This window comes from Vulpes vulpes, chromosome 13 (assembly GCF_048418805.1).
Source record: "Vulpes vulpes isolate BD-2025 chromosome 13, VulVul3, whole genome shotgun sequence".
Classification (NCBI taxonomy): domain Eukaryota; kingdom Metazoa; phylum Chordata; class Mammalia; order Carnivora; family Canidae; genus Vulpes; species Vulpes vulpes.
The window spans coordinates 63,532,723-63,550,390 of record NC_132792.1 but is presented as its reverse complement, the minus strand read 5'-3'; the positions used below and the strand labels follow the sequence as shown (position 1 = coordinate 63,550,390).

At 40.0% G+C, this 17,668-nt stretch overlaps 2 protein-coding genes across 12 annotated transcripts in view; one reads left to right on the top strand and one right to left on the bottom strand.

The window, feature by feature from the left end:
- TRIM55 (tripartite motif containing 55) overlaps nucleotides 1–13,477 on the top strand; it is a 43,450-nt gene extending 29,973 nt beyond the window's left edge. For all 7 annotated transcript variants that reach the window (XM_072734626.1, XM_072734629.1, XM_072734628.1 and 4 more), the window contains one exon: nucleotides 12,442–13,477. In XM_072734626.1, coding sequence (XP_072590727.1) covers nucleotides 12,442–12,452 — 11 coding nt within the window. In that variant the 3' untranslated portion in view covers nucleotides 12,453–13,477. The remainder of the gene's footprint in view (nucleotides 1–12,441) is intronic.
- Nucleotides 13,478–14,373: 896 nt separating this feature from the next.
- Nucleotides 14,374–17,668, bottom strand: part of CRH (corticotropin releasing hormone) — a 174,570-nt gene continuing 171,275 nt past the window's right edge. For all 5 annotated transcript variants that reach the window (XM_072734631.1, XM_072734634.1, XM_072734632.1 and 2 more), the window contains 2 exons: nucleotides 16,239–16,540; nucleotides 14,374–15,473 (listed from right to left, as the gene is read on the bottom strand). In XM_072734631.1, coding sequence (XP_072590732.1) covers nucleotides 14,869–15,459 — 591 coding nt within the window. In that variant the 5' untranslated portion in view covers nucleotides 15,460–15,473; nucleotides 16,239–16,540 and the 3' untranslated portion in view covers nucleotides 14,374–14,868. The remainder of the gene's footprint in view (nucleotides 15,474–16,238; nucleotides 16,541–17,668) is intronic.

The following is a 17,668-nucleotide window of genomic DNA, read 5'->3' as shown; positions in this document are numbered from 1 at the left end:
TCTCTACACCAACTCTGGGCATTTATTTTCTTTGAGCCTCCATTTTCTCACTGGGACAATGAAGCAACTACTCAAAGAAAAGGTCTATCTATTTACACAGTGGAGAGTGAAAAACTTTATACTAAGAATTTTATAATTGTTTCAGGATGTTTTCATTGGGAGGGTTACAGACTCCGGCCTGACATAAGCCACACTTAGGGACAGTAGTAACAGGTTCTCAGTGAAATAGACAGTTCAACGCATTTCTCAAAATATATGTCTTGCCTTGAAGCTCTTCCATAAATGTCCATTTCCCAAATTCTTCCAAATCTCTTCCTTCAGCTGAATATTTACACAGATGTGATGGCCACTTTTGATGCCATGAACTCCAAAAAATCCATGATGGCTCAACTCTAAAGTCTACCTAAAGACACTGAGAGACATCACTGCCCAGTAGAGCAAATTCTTAGAATGTACATAGTAGAGGTAATCACAGAATACTAGATGAAAAGATGAACGATATGTGGCTTGAAAATCTACCTGTTTTAAGTGTTATAGTTCAGTTTTGGCAAATAGCCAAATATGTAGCCACTACCACAATTAAGATGTAGAATATTTCCATCACTCTACAAAGTGTCCTCATGTACCTTTGCAGTTAATTCCCTCCCTGCATCCCAGTGGGTATTGTCTCAATCTTTCACAGGTTAGCCATTTTAATGGATGTGTATGCTATGTCATTTAATTTGCATTTCCCCAATGACTAATGATGTTTAGCATCTTTTCATGTGCCTCTACGTCATTTTCATATTTTCTTTGATGAAGTATCTGTTCACATTTGCCCACTTTCTTTGGGTTGTTTATCTTATTAGAAAGTTGTGAAAGTTCTTAACGTTATTTTGGATAAAACCCCCTTATCAGACATGTTTTGCAAATATTTTCTCCCAGTTTGTGGCTTGCTTTTACATGTTCTTAAGTGTATTTTGAAGAGCAAACATTTTTAGTTTTGATGAAGTTCGATTTGTCATTTTTTCCTTTATGCTTTGTGTTTTTTGTGTCTTAAGAAATCTTTGCTCAACTCAAAAACCACAAGGATTTTCTCTCATTTTCTTCTAGAATTTTTGTAGTTTCAGCTCTTAAATTAGCTCTAAGATCATTTTAGGTTAATTTTTGTATTGTGAGATAAAGATCGAGGATGTTTCTTGACTGTTTATTTTCTTTTTAAAAATATTTTATTTATTTTTTCGTGAGAGACACACAGAGAGAGGCAGAGACATAGGCAGAAGGAGAAGGAGGCTCCCGGTGGGCAGCCCGATGTGGGACTTGATCCCAGGGACTCCGGAATCACGCCCTGAGCCAAAGACAGACGCTCAACCGCTGAGCCACCCAGGCATCCCTGTTTATTTTCTATATAGATATTCGTTTGTTTCAACACTACTTGTGAAAAAGGCTATCCTTTCCCTCAGTCCTTGATGACTTTGTAGAAATTCAAGTAACCATATATGTTCAGGTCTACTTGAAGGCTCTACTTTGAACCATTGATCTGTGTTTGTCCCTCTGCCAATACCACACTGTCTTGATTATTATAGCTTTATAAAAGTCCCTATATTAGGTAATGTAAGCCCTCCACTTTATTTGTTTTGTCTTTATTGTTTTTTTTTCTCTCTCTATTTTCTATTTTATTCATCTTTGCTCTTTATTATTTTCACCCTTATGCTTACTTTGGGTTTAATTTTGTCTCCGCTTTCTAGTTTCTTAGGGTGAAAACAAATTATTGATTTGAAATATTTCATTTTCTAATGTAAGCATTTAATGCTATACATTTTCTTCTAATCATTGCTTCAGCTACATCCCACAAGATTTGATATGTTGTATTTTCATTTTCATTTAATTCAGAATATTTTCTAATTTACCTCAGGATTTGTTCTTTGATCCAGGAGTTATTTAGATAAGTAGTGTTTATTTTCTAGATATTTGTAGATTTTCCAGATATCCTTCTGTTTGATATCTGGTTTGATTCTATTGTGTAGAGAGAATACTCTTTATAGGAATCTTAATCCTTTTAAATTTAAAATTTGTTTTATGGCCCAGAATATGTTCAACTTTGCTGAAGATTCATTTGAAAACATTGTACTTTCTGTTGTTGTTGGGTGAGTGTTCTATAAATGTTAATTAGGTCAGTTAATTGATAGTGTTGTTCAAATCTATGATATTCTTACTGATTTTCTGTTGACTTGTTTTATCAATTGCTGAGAGAGGAAGTTTGAGATCTCTGATTATAACTGTGAGTTGGTGTATCTATCCTTGCAATTCTATCACTTTTGCCTCATGCATTTGAAACTCTGTTTAGGTGCATTCATATTTCGCATTATTTTATTGTCTTGAAGAATTTATCCCAAGATAAGTGGTAAACAAAACAAAATTCTTTTCTCTTTTGTGTATGGCTGCCTGCTTTACTGGGTGTAAGGAAGGTCCTCATACACATATACTATCTTTTAAGGTAGCTTAGAAAAGTTAGAAGGCAGGTCGGGAGAGCCTGGAGAAGAAAGGTGCTAACAATCCTTAAGGCGTTCCAAGTGTCTGGCAATGGGGCAGGCCTGATAGCCCAAATCCAATGAGCCTGACTCCCCTTTCTCCTCCAGCAATGTACAGGGCCAAGTATATGAAGACTGAGATAGCTGACATATCTAATGCTTTTAAGTGACTAGGCTGAACTTTATGATTCAATGACTAGTTGTCACTGGCCTGTGGTGCCCTATTTTTACTTCTGATGTAAATTGCTTTATAAGCTAATGTCTCTGTATATTTTCATGACACACTTATGCCCTAATTTACTCCTTGTCTTATCTAAACCAGAGGCCACCTTATCATGGGCCAGGGATTTCCAGCACCAAGCTAGCTTGCTTGTTTGCTTGCTTTCTTACTTTCTATTTTTTTCTTTTTCTTTTCTTTCTTTCTTTTTATACTTTTTTTTTTCAATTTATTCTTTAAATTTTATTTAAATTCAATTAATTAACATATAATGTATTACTGGTTTTAGAGGTAGAGGTCAGTGATTCATCAGTCTTACATAACACCCAGTGCTCATTACATCATGTGCCTTCCTTAATGTTTATCACCCAGTTACTGCTTTCCCCTACCCCCTCCCCTCCAGTGACCTTCAGTTTGTTTCCTTTGGTTAAGAGTCTCTTATGGTTTTGTCTTCCTCTCTGATTTCATCTTGTTTTATTTTTCCCTCTCTTCCTAAGGAAAGGAAGGAAGGAAGGAAGGAAGGAAGGAAGGAAGGAAGAAGGAAAGAAGAAAGGAAACCAGTCTATGATTTAACAGGCAGGCACTAGCAGTCTTTTCCCTTCTTGAAGGGTTTATTTCCTAGATTCTCAGAAACCAATACATGTGTCCCCAGATCTGAGACCTCATCAAATTTCTCATCATCCCAAGATTCAGTCTCCTAGAAAATATTCATATTTTCCTAAAACAGGATGAATATTAGAAGTTCCAAGGAAAAGCAGCATGTGGAACCCTGGGTCTTCATAGGTGTCACAAACAAAAAGATAAAATTATTTTCATGCAAATGATCTTTGAGACCAAACCATTCATTCTGCTTTCAAGGACAAATATCAATTCTAGTTGCCACTTGAGACTGAGAGGTGAGAGATGTTGGAGGCCAGAGGGCTGGAAAGTTGCTTTTCTGAGTGAGATTAATCTCACGAAGTATTACAGAAGATTTAAAAAAACAAAGCAGGAGACTAAGAACATGATTTCCCATGAGTGTGACTGTAGGTCCCGTATTCTTTGAAATGATCTATTCAATTTTCCAAAACAAACTGAAATGAATGAAAATTTAACTATGTTCTCTAAATTTAATTGAGGGATCCAGGGTGTCAATTATTTTCAAACAGAAATCCCTACTGAGAGCAACTGCTTGTGTTTTACAAATTAGGATATTCAAGCTTACAAATCGCTGATTTGCCAGCGCCCTGACTGTGCTGGAATTCAAGCTTGGTAAAAATAGAGACAAAATTGATCAGGGCTCAGGACTGGCCTACATTTACTATGTAGCACTATCCAGGACTTAATAACTCTAGCAATTACAAGAAATTATGATAATAAAATGCAGTTATTTCAGATAGAAAAAGCTGTAGGAGAGAGTAAGGTTTTTCTTAAGTAAGTTTTAATGAGACCATTGCATTAACATTATTAATGCTTTTTCATTTGTATTTTTCAACTGCAATTCTTTTTTTGGCCTTTTTTTTCCTGTTGGGAAAGTGACATCCTAATAACTGTCAATTTGGGGGCTTTTCTAGAAGGATAAAAAATATCTATACTAAAACTGTAGGCTATATTTCTCAGGATCAAATAGCATCCTTGGTAAAGGTTACTTTAATAGAAAGCTAAAATGGATGTATCCATTTCAAAGAGGGAAATATAATATAAATTGTGTGCGAGCAGTATAATGAATTCATTTCCCCTGGCAACCCGTGCCTACAGGCCTACAATTCCATGAAAACAGTAACGCAGGCACCAGGGAGAGCTCTCTCAGGGAGTTGTTAGACATAGCTAGTCGAGTTTTGCTTCCTGTGTCTTAAAACTGTTTATTATTCTGATTTAACCTAAGACCTTTGTTAGTATTGTACATACTGTGGATGTTTTCTGTCATTGTTTACCTATCTCAGTGAATTCCATGCAATACCTTTTCTCCTACTACAACCCACAAAGCAAAGAATTAATCTACCACCATGTTAATGCATCTGAAAAATCAATGCCGTGTGGCAATGCTGTAACTAATATGTGTACATTGCTTTATCATTTAGAAAGTCTTTTGCAGAGGTTCTCTCATAAACCTCACAACAACTCTGTACAATAGGAATCATTAAACTTACACATTTTATGGTGGAGGATCATAGAGGATGTGTGACTTGCTCAAGGTTACAGAGCAGTGGGAGCTTAGAGTTCAGTGATCCCTTGCCTTCCACTGTGGAGTGTGCATATGCAATATACTATACACCAAGCTTACATCTAGGAAAAGTGAGTGAACCCTTACTTTACCTGGGGTGATGACTGAAGCAGAAATAGTGTGAGCAAGGGCTCCCCTGCTTTGATTCACCACTCTTGACACATTGGCACAGCCTCACAGGACAGTTTCTAGGCCTCCAGTGCTTGCAGGCACGTAGCTGACCTTTGCAATGACAGCACTCCAATCCTTTAGTTAGTTGCACTGCATGCTGCTTGACCAACATGCCTCTTTCTGACTTTCAGAGGTGGAATGTGCCTCTCCCGCAAGTCTCACATGCTCAATAGAACCAGCTTTTGTCTTTGGATTTGTGGTCACTAACTCTCAGCACTCTCATTAGAGTTATTTTGAGCAAGGTCCTCAGCCTTCCTGAGCCTGAGATTTCTCAGCCATAAATTGGGCATAATAATACTGTCAACCTCCCATGGCTCTAGAGAGAACCTTCACAAGACGCAGAAACTCCTGTGTGTGAGGAATTAATAATCCAACTAGCAGTTCCTTGTAATTCAGTACTTCTTTCAGAGGGGTGAGAACACACACTCTATGCTGAATACACCATCATCAGGTCCATATCTGAGAAGAAGCCTGGCTTTAAGTTTTTGCCAGTCGATGATACCATTTTAGCTTCTTCCTGCTCCCCATACTGACCCCATCAATGCCTAAATACCATGTTTAAAACAAACCAAACACTATGCACCATAAATCTTACTCTGGGTTAAGAAAAAGTAGATGGGTTTGATTTCTTCTTGTTTCATAGATCTGAGGAAATGACTCTGGTTCCTGGTCTCCACTTAGCAAAATGAAGCAGTTAGTAACAACAAAGCCCCCAAATCAAATCCCTTTGCCCATTTTTTAAAGGTTTATTTATTTATTTTAGAGAGAGAGAGACAAAGAGAGGGAGAGAGAGCGAGCTCATGTGAGCAGCCATAGGGAGGAGCAGAGGGAGAGAGATAATCTTAAGCAGACTCCCCACTGAGTGCAAAGCTTGAGGATGCAGGGCTGGATTCCAGGGCCCCAAGATCATGACTGAGCCAAAATTGAGTTGGACACTTAACCAGCTGAGTCACTCAGGCACCCCCTCCCTTCACTCCTTTCTTTACTTAGTGTGTACAGCTGTGGATCCTCCCAAGAAAAAAAATGCTTTTTAGTGGGTGTTTTCCTTCTGTAGATCCTTTGGAGAGTACCTCTTTTCTTCTTCCTCTAGCATTCATGGAGAGTGTGCTATATTTACACAGCTCTGTGTTTTCTAAATGCATCTCAGTTGCTCTGCAGAAATGTCTATATTCCTGTGAAAGAAATGACATGGTGAAAGACCAGCCCAGCAGAATTTCCAGGGCTTAGACTCTTGGCTGTAAATTACAGACCACACCTCAATTATTCCTCAGATACCGCTGCATGTTTCAGGCTCTTGGCCATACTCTCTTTTCCAGTCTTGAATCCATAATGCTTAAGCTATCCAAGGGCCTGTGGTTCAGGAATGCTAAGTAGGGAGCGGGCCAGTGCTTGAGTTTAGGCTTTCTGACTAAGCATTATAAGCATGACCTCAGCAATCCTACTCATACCTGTTCCTAGTATCTGGCTTTGCTTCTCTGAACCAGCCTAGTAGGTCAGGGTGGGAACAGAGTGGTTGCCCACTCAGAAGCCTCAAGTCTAGCTTTATCCCTTCTATCCACATTCCTTCAAGGAAAATGGATTTCATTATAGATGGGCAAGGGAACTTCTGGATTGGCCAGGGAAGACTGGAATTTAATAGGTAGTAATAACCAGATCCTTCTGTCAGGTTGAATTTGTGACTGGCATTCCCAGTAGCAGAGAAGAGATAGAGGTCCAAGCATGGGGACTTAGACACAAATTTCCTCACTGTCCCAGTATCCCTTCAATGGCCTGTAATAGTGACTCCCATGTCTACCACAGTTGTCCCTCGGGATAAGACATGGACATTTCATGCTATATGGCAGGGGTGTGCATTAAACCATCATCATCCATTAATGTCTTGGTTGTAATTCAGTTTGTCAGATAAATTACTATCACCTTGATGAGCTAAGGAAATGGAACACAGGCAGGTAATGATAATGGACCAGGATCATTGGTGGTAGAGAGAATGATCATTTGGAGAAAAGCAGATGCTGGCATCTCTTGGGAAGCTTACAGGAAGCCTGAGGGCACCAGTGATTGATCAGAGAGCTTACTCTTCTACTTTGGGCCAGCTAAAAAAATATTTTCCCTCTTAAATGTGACTATCCAGACTTGTGCCAGAGTGACTATCAGGAAAGCATCTGGTTTTGTTCAGTCAGTGAATTATGTGGTATAGGATGCATTTAGGTAAAGGGGTTGCTGCTATTGCCCCCAGGCTAAAAAAAGAGCATGTTCACTAAACTGCACCCAGTTATCGCCCCCATGTTAAGTGCACAGGGACACATCTGGCTTCAATTAAGCATTGAAGGCAGTTTCATGCTTTGATTGTCAAGAATCTTGCCAAAAGAAGCATGTTGGCTTTAAAAAAATCATCACATTTAGCATAAAAATCAAGCCAAAGATTCCATTGAGCATTTCATGTTTTTTTCTTTGAGACTTTCCTACAAAAAACTAGCCTTAGAGACCACAAAGGTAACATTAATGAAAAAGCAAGCCAGGTAAAAAAAAAAAACAATGTTAATCAAAGCATAAATACAAGATACAGTTTGCTTTCCTCTTTCCTCTGAGCATAGCAACTATACAAGCACAGTACAAATGGCCACTAAAATCAGCCTTGCAGCAGAGGCGGCAAAAGGGAGTAGTAGGCAAGATGGAAATCAGATGAGAGAGAGAAGGAGAGAGAGAGAGAACATATCCAGTCCAAGGAGAGAGCTAAGGCTCTCTATGCAGGTTCTGGATTGCCACATTTCTGCTTTGCCAAGAGAACCTGCAAATCCAGATTTTAATGTGAAGTCTCCATTTTTTTCTTAAATTTTAATTGTGTTAAAACCCACACAACATAAAAATTACCATCTTAACCATTTCTAAGCATACAGTGCAGTAATCTTAATATATTCACATTGTTGTGCAACCAATCTCCAGAATTTTTCATCTCTCAAAACTGAAATTCCATACCCATTAAAAAAACAACTTCCCATTTTCCCCCTTCCCCCAGCCCATGGCAACCTCCATCCTACTTTCTGTTTCTATGAACCTGACTACTCTAGATACTTTTTGTATTCTAGAAGTGGAATAACAGAGTATTTGTTGTTTTATGACTGGCTTATTTCACCTAGCATAATGTCCTCAAGGTTCATCCATGTTGTAATGTAGCACATGTCAAAATTTTCTTCCTTTATGAAGCTCAATAATATTCTATGTAAAAAAATTAAAATAAAAAAATAGTATTCTATGTATATGCCACATTTTACTTATCCATTCATCCACTGATGAACACTTGGGTTGCTTCCACCCGTTGGATCCTGTGAATAGTGCTTCTATGAACATAGGTGTGCAAATACCTGTTCGGGTCTCTGCTTTCATCTCTTTTGGGTATATGCTCAAAAGTGAACTTGCTGGGTCACATTCTATGTTTAGTATTTTGAGGAACTGCCACATTGTTTCCCACAGCAACTGTGCCATTTTATGTTCCTACCAACAGTGCGCAAGGGCTTCTATTTCTCCACATTCTTGTTCCTGATTTTTTAATGTTTGCAACTAATTCAAACTTTTGTCAAAATACCACTCAGCCACACAGTTCAGAGCAAGTAAACACTGTCCATAACCTGGAACTGTCCTGTACACACAGACAGATGTCCACAAGCCTCTGCAAGAATGCATGCTCGTTAGTACCCATCAACAAGAAATGATTCTAGATGATGTGAGCACATCATGCAGCTCTAGGTAGAAGAACCTCTCATCACGTTGCTCATCTATGGAGTAAAACCCTCATACCATAATATGACCTTAATTTTTTCCCTCTCAAAAAACATTTGGTAGTAACAGGGAAAAAATCCAAGAAAAAGATTTTCTGAGTAGGTCTGGTTCATGAATATCCAGCATTCCTGGTCAAGTTCATCTAAGAAAAAGAGTCTTTCTCCTAAGCAAATGTGTCACTCCCTTCTATGTTCTTTTGTGGATCTTGACTGAATTGCTTCTCACAGCTGGGACAGGGAAAATGCTGCCTCCCTCATCCATTTCCTGCTTTTATTTTATGACTAAAATTCATTTCTCAAATTATCTGAAGCCCCATGATGATACAACATAGTGTTAGTGTTAGGTGGTGGTTGGAAGTTTGTTTGGTCTCTTGAGAAAAATGTGTAAAATTTAGAAGTAATAAGGAACTAATAATCCTTTCTTCATCTTTTTATACATCTCAAAGTAAACTGAAATGCAGGACAAACTCAAAAGCAGGTAGGGAAGTTCAATGCTTGTCATTTTCTGTCTTTTGTTCAGCTTCATGAAACATCTGTATTCCCAAGAAATATCATTTCCTGTGATGGAGAACCAGCATTTGGAAAACTTTTTAAAGAACTGTGTATATCTAATTCTTTTTAATTTTTTTATACAATTCTATTTGAGGAAGGCTATAGGAAAAACTATGATTTAATGGGCTATACTTATAGAAAGGAGGTTTCCAAATGTTTAACTTATTCTTCCTTTAGGAAAGAGCCATATATAAAGTTGGGCCACATGGAGAGACACTGGACAGATCACGGATAATCATAATTACAATATGCCACAGGAATTAAATCCTATAATATCCAATTCTGACAAGATGAGCATTGCAAATATAATTGTCTTTCCTTACTGGGGGTCACTGCTGTTGTATATGTTTCCTCATAAGCAGTCCCCAGTCCCCAGTCCCCAGGTGATTCTGCATGGTAGGAAAGCCTCTTCACTAAGAAGAAAGAAAGAAAAGAAGGAAGGAAGGGAGGGAAGGAAGGAGGAAATACACATTTTTAAAACATGTAATATAAGTAAGGCATGTGCAAAGTGTTTTAGGTGTATTACTTTATTTACTCAGTACTTATAACAGCCTTGTGAGATAGGGTCTCATCTCTGTTTTACAAAAAGAAAAAACTAAGGCTCAGAGAGGTTAACTGACTTATCCAAGACATACAGCTAGTAAATAAGGATTCAAAACCAGGATCAGCCTCTTCACATAGAACATCTTTGCTGAGATGGTTGGTGGGTCCCCAAGTTTACATATACATGACCAAGGAGATAGTGTAATCACCTGAAAATACTCAGGATAAATCTTTGGTCTTGGCACCCATTCTGGCATTGGCCTCTCTTCTCTAAAAGACAGCACCTGTCCATAAAATTTAGAAGGAAATCTAATAACTGCACAAAAACATGGGGATGTAGAAGGAGCAAACCCAGACTACTTGATACCAAGTTTTGAAGGCTGTCAGGTACTAACAGCTAGAATGTTTTCAATAGAAGATAGATTTTAATCTCAAGTGCAGAAAAGCGCAAAAGTATATATTAGTCCCAAAAGCAGTATCAAATGGTTCGTTAGCCACCAGCAGTGTCTCTCTACAGAATATACCTTACCCAACTAGTTTTGCACTTTTAGGTATTTCAGAACAGCTGTCATGGAAGATTCCTCTAGATTAGGGGTTGCTTTCAAGGAAAAGAGGCTACAGAATGAACACTGGTGGTCTGTTTGTTTGTTTAGGCAGAAATCAGATTTAGTCCTATAAAATGATCAGGAGAAGGTCTCTACAGATCACTGATATGTCCAGATCACTTGGGTTTGGATTTTTTTTTGTTTGTTTGCTTTTTGTTTTATTTTGGTTTTTTGTTTTTAGGATTAGTTAGAGTAATGTGACCACAGTGGGGAAGAGAAAAGTTTGATGTGCATAAACAGGCTTAGGATTCTGTCCGGATATTATTTTTCCCACATCAACTTCAAGGACACTGAGGAATCTAACCCATTACCAAACCGAATCTAGTAGCATAATGGCAGCCTTTTTTTAAAAGCCCAATTTCACTTGATGTCTCAACTATTCCTTCATGGAAAACTACTTGCTTCAGTTTTATTGTACTGTAAACAAGTATGATTTCATGACCCTTCTCAACTTTCCGTCAAAGTGGGAAGGATAATCCCAAGACCATGAAGACTTGGGACAATTTTATGGAACTTGAAACATTACCCCAAAACATATATTTAGGGTAAAATCTGTAGGATGCAGGAAAAGCACTCATTTTTCACTCGAAACTATTTTAAGTGTCAACAACAACAGTGCACTTACCAAAGTTCTGCTTTGTCATGCCAGCTATCGTCCATTCATACAGCAGCTTCATAAAATTACTCAGGGCTTCAGCATTGAATGCATGTGCCTACCTCATTGCTTTGAAATCAGTGCCATTCTAATCCAGTGGGATAATCTTACCAGTGAAGTCATCAGAATATGTTAGCCCATCTTCAGTAGTTCTAGGAAGAACTGTGTTTGTCAGAGTACCTTTTTTTTTTTTTTTGAGACTGAGCATTTTTTTTTTATTTAAATTCAATTAGCCAACATATAGAACATTAGTTTCAGATGTAGAGTTCAATAATTCACCAGTTGCATATAACACCCTGCTCATCACATCACATGCCTTCCTTAATGCCCATGTCAGAGTACCTTTAAATGTAGTGTCTGAGTTTATATATCTAATTGCATTTCAGAAAGACTTCTTTATGATTGTCCCCCATTTCATTATTATTTTTTAAATTCAAGACAACAGAAATAAATTTCACTTATGAGATCGGATTGATCAATTACTTCAAAATCACAACTGTATCTCTCTGGGGTCTATAAAAGATAGATACCTTTTATAGAGACATCTACATAAAAGATATCTCTTTAGAAATTTTGATGTTATTAGATGTTATTGCCTAGAGAAAGAAAAGTTCTTTCATTCATGATTTGCTCAAAACTATGCTGCAGCTTTGCAAAAAATATACTATAAGTTTAAGTTATAAATGATATGACTTACATATATTATGAAATGATTATCACAATAAATTTAGTTAACATCCATCATCTCTTATAGATGCCAAAAAGAAAAAAAATGGTTTTTCACTTGTGGCTTTTTCCCTTGTGATGAAAACCCTAAGAGTCTACTCTCTTAACAATTTTCAAATATGTCATACAGCAGTGTTAACTATAGTTATCATGTTGTACATTGCAGACTTTTCTAACAGCAAATTCCTATTAGTTCAATGCCATTTTCATCTCAGTAAATCATATACAAGTGGACTTGAATTTCCCAAGAACTTTCCTCCATTGCATGCATCACTGCTGCCCCTTTTTGGATCATGAGTGTGAATTATATTCAGGCTCTTGGCCATAGCCAAGAAAGCCTGAGCTTGCTTTCCATCCCTAATAATAATTATGTCCTTTATAATAATTATTATTATTATCATTTCTCCTGAGTAGAAAAGTGACTGGACCAACCCAAAAGGATTAGGCTCTTCTTCCTCTGATTCAGATTCTCTTCTATTGCAGATTGGATTTGAAGACCCTCCCCTCCAGGTACAGGCTGCAGCTTCAGGGAGTGGGAATGGAGCTGACTCTGAGCCAGCTCGCCATGTCTTCTCCTTTTCCTGGTTGAACTCCCTGAATGAATGATGTTCATTCCAACTGCGGCCCTCTGTCTGCCTGGCTGAGATGCACACCAGCAGCAGGGAACCTAGATGAGATTAATATGATGCAGGTGATGAAAGGGACCTTTGAACAGGATTTCTGCAAAAACAAACAAACAAACAAAACCCCCCACAAAACCCTTTAATTCCAGATGACTTTCCAGAGGGAAAATAATTTTGAGAAAACAGTTGCCGAAAGTATTGGAAGAAAGAAACTTGATCTTACGCAAATATTTTTCTGTGTGGGAAACATTATGAAGATATGTAGGTGTGGTATGTGTGTGTGCGTCCATAACGAGTGGCAAGTGTTGAAAAAGTGTGCATTACACTCTTGTCTCTAATAGGCACTGGCTTTTGTTATGATATCATAGTAGCTGTTACTCTCTTCTTTAACAATGCAGTTGGTCAGTGAAATTCAGTGTTAATTCAGAAGTGACTGATTTATCAATATATGGACAAAAGGTAAATCATTGACCAAAGATATGAAATATTTTACAAAGGTTTCCTCTTTTCCATAACAGATGTCACTGGAAGCATATCCAGAAATGTTCCTTAACTCTGGTGACACTTTCATAGTCCAGAAGGCTGAAGGCCTAGGACATTTCTGGTGATATTTTTCTAATCTTAGTTAGATATGCAGATATCAAGCACTTAAACTGAAAAAGAATTTCCAGCAGGAACTGTCTACTTGCTTATGTATCTACTGAGGCACCAACCTGGTGAACTGCAGAATAACTGCATGTATTTAAATATATATATATACACACAATACACATTTAAAATACATATATATTTAAATCGTGCTTTTTTTGTCCCACCATAATGCCTCTTTCAAAACAGTAACAAATAAGTGTTACTTTATTCTGTATGAACTCTTAAATAAATGCTGTTTTTAACAACTTAGTCTTATAATGACTTATTCAGTGTTTCATGTGATCTTATTAATAGTCAAGTGTATTTAAAGGGTCCCAAGGGAAAAGCATCTCCATACACCCAAATTAATTTGGGGGTATTAAACATTCAATTGGATTTTTGTAAGTTATAACCCAACTATCAAAGATAAATGCATGGTAAAACTCATTGGATGTGCCTGTTCCATTTTAGAAATGCATAGAGATAGTTAATATTCTTAAGAATAACAGTGATTAGGATTCATATAGAAATAAATGAGAAGACCATTTGCAAAGTTATTAAAGTCAAATATTTTTTATGTGAAACATTTTCCCAAGTGCCATTTCATAGCAATTAAATTTGTTGCTTGAAGTGGGAAGCTATCAAGTTTCTCCTATTATAAGTAAGCACTGGAAAATAGCACAGAAAAAGTATATTTTACAGTACCAAAGTAGTAGCTTGATAAAGTGAGTCTTTCTCAAACCTAAAACAAAAACAAACAGTATGTTGGCCCTACAGTTTAGAGGAATGCTCTGCGAACCCCTCTCTTTGCCTTTCCTCTGTCCCCGCCCTCTCCAGTTATTTACCGTCTTATAATAATCAGGGTTAAGTGTTAAGTGTTATTTCCATTATGAATTGATCTTCCATTCGTAGAATTACCAAGTCTTAAAGCGGGAAGAAACTTCCCAAACTATTTAACATAACCTCAGAGGAGTAACTGAGGTACAAAGATGAGTCCAAGGCAGTTGAAGTATCTGTGTAAGCCACTTGCATATGTTTGTATTTTAAGTAGGAAATCAATGCAAGGAGTTTTGTTTTCTCTTGTGCTGAGGTCAGCATGTAGGAAGCCAGGAGCTGAGAGTTTTACTCCTATGAACATTAAAAAGGAAAAATGAAGTCATGATTACCTTTGCAGCTTTTATTAAAAATATAGATATTCAACATTGTCTTACACAACCAAATTGACCAAGGATTGGAAAGATGTTTTATTACTGGAACTGTTACAGGAAGGTTGATTCAAAGAGCTTACAGATTTTGTTTCACCCACCCAAGAGAATGACATTCTCTTTGGCTCAGACCACAACAAAATAAATCGGGTAACTTTTGTCTGCTTCAAAACATTTCCTACTGGGTCTATACTTTTCAAACACCATTAAAGACACCTGGAAATGGAAACTGAAAGTAGACAATAGAAGTAACATTTTGTTGCTGTTACTGCACGTGAATACACTTTGTGCATGCTAATTAAGGAGTATAGGCTCTCTTGCTGTACATCGTCTAGGCTTCAAGCTTTAAAAAAATAAACAAATGGTATCAGAGCAACGATATGGTACAGAATACTGTATTATTTTAATTTTTTTGTGCTAAATGCTGCATCTTTTTGGCCAAACGCACCGTTTTATTTCCCAATAATCTCCATCAGTTTCCTGTTGCTGTGAGCTTGCTGCGCTAACTGCTCGGCCCTGGCCATTTCCAAGACTTCTCGGAGGAGGTGGAAGGTGAGATCCAGCGAGATGGGAGGTTCCTCGGATCGCCTCTCCCTCTCCGGGGTCTCTTGGCGGCTGCCGAGGGCGCTCTCCTCCCCGCGCTCGGCGGGGCCAGCGGGGCTGTCGAGCTGGCGGCGGGGCAGCGGCAGCTGCTGCAGCAACGCGCGGAAAAAGTTGGCGGCCGCGTCGTCCGGCGAAAGGCGGCCGCCGCTGCCGCCAGCGACAGGTGAAGAGGCGGGCAGGAGGGGAGCAGCAGGGCTCTTGTTGAGGTTACCCAGGCGGAGGAAATACTCCTCGCCCATGCGGAGCAGGACCGGCCGAGCCTGCGGCTGTTGGGGCTGCTGGGGCTGCGGCGGCAGCTGGAGGAAATCCAGGGGCTGGGGGTGCTGCGCAGCCTGCCGGGCGCCCGGAGTGGGCCCCCGGCTGAGCAGGGCCCTGCATGGTGGGCAGGGCAGGAGAGCCACCAGCAGGACGCCCGCGGACAGCAGCAGGGGCAGCCGCATGTTAGGGGCCCTCGCTGCGGCACAGAGGTGGGCGGAGAGCGGAAGGGGAGAAGGGAAGAGAGAAAGAAAGAGTTGGTCAGAGTTCAGCTCAGGAGGGAGGCGCGCTCGGGGTCTTCCTACAGGACAGACGCGGGTGGACGCGCCTCCGGGCTTCGGGCAGGCACTGTCCGCGGTGCTGAAGCTCTCGAACTCTCGAACCAGGACGTCTGGAGTTGGGGTTGCCGTGGGGGCGGGGGTGGGCAGGCAAGGGGACGCCTACAGCTTAGCACCGAAGCTCAGCCGCTCGCTGGGCTGGAGTGACCCTTCTTCCAAATCCTCGAAGGGTCTCTGGGTCCCCCTTCTAACGATCCCCAAAACGGATTCCCCGGGCTCTAGAGAAGATCTACACGTTTTGGGTCTCACCCCCTGTAATAACCGCCCCTCCTTCCGGGTGTTGCGGCGTTGTCCTCCAAATTGAGAACTGCTGCCTCCTCCTCCCCCTTCTCCATCCCAGCCCTTTGTGTCCTTCTCTCAGGGGTCGGGATCGGTGGCGGGGACCCATCTACAAAGCCAGCGAGGAGTAACCGACAGTTCCAGTAACGATTAGCAGCCGTCTAAGTTTGCTTTTGACACGTCCCGGCTAGTACCGGCATCCCGAGGCACAGTCAGCAAACACACACATGCACACACACTCACACTCACACACACGCCCTCACAGGGACACCCGGCTCTGCCGCGCACCCCGTGGCAGCTCAGGCAACGCAAAGTTGGAGGCGCGGTTCCGTCTAGGCGCTGCCTACCTTCTGAGATGCTCCTGCAGGTGAGTGGGGCGCTGCGCCTCTCAGCAGAGGAACGTCTCGGGGCTTTTTCAGGGGCTTTCTTCCCTTCTCCTTTCTGTCCTCACTCCTTTTTTCTTCCCCTCTTGTCTTTCTCTTCAGTCTCTCAACGGACTTGGGCTCTGAGTTTCTCCACACCAGAGCCTGGAGTGGGATTTTATAGCGTCGACCCTCTTCAGAAACCACGCAGCATTTGCCTAATAAGCTGACGCTCTCTTGACAGCTCGATTGCGTGCTGCCTCTGCTCCTGCATAAATCATAGGGCCCTGCCAGAGAACGAGGGGCAGAGTTTTGCTATCTCAACACTGAATCTCACATCCAATTATATCAACAGATATTTATCGCCTCCTTGGTGACGTCAACGAGCCCTAAAATGGAAGGGCTTCTTATGACTTGTCCATTGACAAAAATTCTTGAATGAGATTTCCCAAATGTAAAAACATACTGACCTCTTACTAGGAAAGGTCAAATTTGGAGTCAGAAAGAGCATCAAATGAGAGGGGAGGGGAAAAGAAAGTGTGAGGGACAGGAGGTCAATTAATCCACAGCCCTATGAGGAAAGCAGCAACCAATTCTAAGGGCTGGATCTGGATTCTCCTCTTTCCTCTCCCTTCTAACTTCTCTGACCAGTTGTCTCTGGCAACACCTCAGTATCTGAAAATATCCCTTTGCTAGAGACAAGTGTCCCATCACCTTTCTGCCTGGTTAAGAATGATGAACAAGGAGCTAGAAGTGCAGGGATATCTAGTTTTTAAGCTTCTACCTGCTTTTTCTTCCCAAGAACAAATAAAAGAATTATTAGTCTACAGAAGCAAGACCAATAAGTCTCTTGAAATGAGGCTCAAGTTTTTTAAATGGTTGGCAGGAGCCTGCTTCCATGATGAAATGGCCCAAACCAGGGTCAGTTGGGAATGCAGGAAGATTTTAAATCCGCCCCCCCTCCCCCGAACTTCACTGCCCTTCCTTGGTCTCTCCTGTCAGAATCCAAAATTAATTGTGGATTTTTCTATCCCCAAATTAGAGAGAGAAAGGATAAGTGAGAGGTGCATGAGCTATACATCTTCATGGTCTACTTGATGGAAACACAGTGAGAGAAGCATCTATTCTAACTTATTCTATATTGGGAAAGGCTTAAACTGCCTGATAACAGGGCCAAATTCATCAGTTGCATATTTTCACTGATGAATATGAAGCCCATAAAAAGATAATCTCATTCATTTTACTCCTAAATACTATCAACATCCATTATAGTATCCACATCAGGGACACCCAGAGTTTTTTAAAATTGTAACTTATCAGGAAACCTGATAAATACATAAATGCTCTCTGCATTACCACAAAATGGAATGCTAAGCTTGTAAACCAATACTCAAATTTCAAATTAAATTGACACT